The sequence below is a fragment of the Pinus tabuliformis genome, chromosome 2_2, assembly GCF_031772625.1.
Source record: "Pinus tabuliformis cultivar Carrire ecotype Pingquan chromosome 2_2, CPIR1, whole genome shotgun sequence".
Lineage (NCBI taxonomy): Eukaryota > Viridiplantae > Streptophyta > Pinopsida > Pinales > Pinaceae > Pinus > Pinus tabuliformis.
The window spans coordinates 337,616,421-337,619,256 of NC_142300.1; the positions used below are offsets into that span (position 1 = coordinate 337,616,421).

The 2,836-nt window shown below is 39.4% G+C and overlaps 1 protein-coding gene across 1 annotated transcript; it reads right to left on the minus strand.

The window, feature by feature from the left end:
• Nucleotides 1-1,621: 1,621 nt before the first annotated feature.
• LOC149192660 (pentatricopeptide repeat-containing protein At3g22690-like) lies at nucleotides 1,622-2,497 on the minus strand. Its single transcript, XM_089407025.1, has 2 exons — nucleotides 2,063-2,497; nucleotides 1,622-1,879 (listed from the first exon to the last, which is right to left on the minus strand). The coding sequence occupies exons 1-2, from the start codon at nucleotides 2,495-2,497 to the stop codon at nucleotides 1,622-1,624; spliced, it is 693 nt and encodes a 230-aa protein (XP_089263151.1).
• Between the last annotated feature and the right edge of the window lie 339 nt (nucleotides 2,498-2,836).

The following is a 2,836-nucleotide window of genomic DNA, read 5'->3' on the forward strand; positions in this document are numbered from 1 at the left end:
AGACGACTGTGCTGAGATATTATCTAAACAACACTGTTGAATGAAAAGAGATTCAAACTTCCTAATGCCAATCATTTTCTGGGAATGGAACCTAAGCAACATTAAGCTAATTAAGACTCAAAATTTATGTATTTAAATTTCATAGACAATTTAATTCCTCCAAAGCGGATGGCTTCTCATTGACTTGAAGTGTTTTGAACTGTATTTTTCACTCAATTTAGGTTCAGCGAGTCATACGATTAGCCCTTGTCACATGCCAGCCAGAGGTCACAAGTTCAAACTGTGCAGAATCAGCAATTACAAAAGTAAACCTCTCAACGAGCCACTCAGTTCTGCACTTCAACATGTTACATAACACACAAAAGTTCTTGCATTATCTAGAAGCGTGATGATTCATGTTTACAGCCCTAAATTTGATCAACTTAGCAAATCGTTAACAACAAAGACTCAACGAGAACCCTTTTAACATAATGCTACAATTCATTTGAAGGTAAAGCTCAACCTACATGCATAAAACTTCAAATAACATAACAATCAACCCTCAACATAGCATGATAGCCCTTTACACATGCCAGCCAGAGGTGACGAGATCAAGCCCTGGGGTCACCGATTGCCAAAGGCAACATCTCAATGACCTAACAAGTTATGTTCTTTCCACCACTGTGATCAAAAACTTCTAGGATTTTCTATCTAGCGACTTCATTGATTATCTGTGAAGTTAAGACAGGCTATCCTGATATTTGAACTTTTACCCATGGAAATTAATCTTTCATTTGAAAGGAACACTTCAGTGATTATCTATGAACTTAGGACAGTCTGTCGTGATATTTTAGTTTCACACACGGCCATAGAGTTTTTCTTTTAAATGAATACCTCATTGATTATCTCTAAAGTTAGGACAGGCCGTTGTGATATTGGAAGTTTTAAGCATCGAACCGCACTTTGCTTTTAAAGAAATTGAAATGCTACGTCAGAAGTGATTGTTATCGGGTTTACAGATCCAGTGTAAAAAACATTGGGATTAAATGTTAGAAGTCTAGGATGTAGTGATTTCATGCACTATATTTTTTTAAGTTAGGACGGGCTTAATAAACCTCTAGAATTGTCTAGATGATTAAATCATCGCCTAAATTCGATCTGCATAACTCGAAGAAAACCGTTTTGGCAAAAAAAAATGAAATTCATTTTAAGGCAAAGCTCAACTTCCATGCTTGAAACCTAAAATATCATAACCTGTCCTAACTTTACAATTTATCAAAGAAATCACTACATTCTGAACTCATCAAGAGAACTAACGCTTTGCATTTCATTTTTGAAAATCATTCGTCACAGGCTATCTCTAAAACGGAACAAGAACCTCTTTATCGCGAATTCTTTTAAAGGAAAAAGCTCAATTTTCTTGAAAATATAAATAACGCAACAGCATGCCCTAACTTGAAAAATGATCCATGAAATCGGTACCTGGGAAGCTTGAACGAGCTCGTCCAGGGAAGCTGGAGGTGGCAGCTGCTGCTGCTTCTGGCTGTGATAGACCGCGCCCAGTTTCTCTTTAACTCCATGTTTGCTGAGTGAAAACCCTCGCAGCTTCCTCAGAGAAGACTTCATTTTCGCTACAGAGATTTTATGCTTCAAAAACAAAACCTCGAATCACTGTCTTAAAATGCAGAAAACCCCCCCGTCCTGAATCTGTCTGAACTCCATTACGCAAACCTCGCAATAGCCCCTCTGAAACGGTCAAGACATTATTGAGGGTCTTGGTATGAACGGGCATGCTGAAAATGCTCTTGGGCTCTTTTCTCAAATGGAGCACAGTGGCGTGAATCCATCCTACATCACATTCGTGGGTGTTTTGACTGCATGCAGTCATGCCACAACATCTCTGTCAAGACATTTTGTCAAACAATAGACGTGCCATTTCAATACTTGCACATTTCGAATAGAGATCTGTGAGGGAGGTATCTACAAAGATGTTGATCTCAATCTCATTTCTAATCATGTAACTATGCACACACTTACCTCGTTGAAGAGCTTCGACCTATGTACATGCTCGGAGAACACTAACCATAGTAACGGGACCCGGTACCACCTCCTCTAGCAGCATTTGATGGAAAAGCGTCAATGCCTCATAGGCATGTCCATTCTGAGAATATCCAACAATCATAGAGTTCCATGACACCAAATCTCTGTCACAAATTTTGTTAAACACTTGGCGTGCGTTCTCTATACTTCCACATTTTGCATATAGAGCAAGAAGGGCGTTCCCCACAAATAGATTGCAATCCAATCCGGCTCTTATTATAAAATGATGAACCTTCATCCCCTTTAGAATAAAGGGAAGAATGAGTTCATCGGGCTGTATGCCTTTCTGCCGCATTTGGGAATAGAGTAGGAGGGCTTCCTCACAGGGTCCATTCATGGCGTACCCTCTGATGGGCACATTCCATAAAACACAGTCCCGTTTAGGGGAATTTTCAAAAACCAGTCGTGCATAATTCATGCGGTCGACTTTGTATAGAGGTTTATTAGTTTGCTTAGCAAGAAAATATTTCCATGAAACCCAAATCTTAATATGTGTGTACAAGCTTGCAAATATGAAGCCACACCTTCGTAAGTATCCATAACGACGTTTGGCTTCTGTGTCTGTTTCTGTTTGTCAGTGGTTTTGCATTTAATGGTAGTGGAAGCTACAGTTGGGCTACGACAATGGATGAGATAGGCATCGCCATTGATGTTGATGTTAGAGTGTGCATGAATATTTACATGCTCTTCCTTTTTAAGTATGTGACGAAATTCTGCTAAGTTGGAGGTTGCACAAGGTAGGATTGTATGTGCCAAT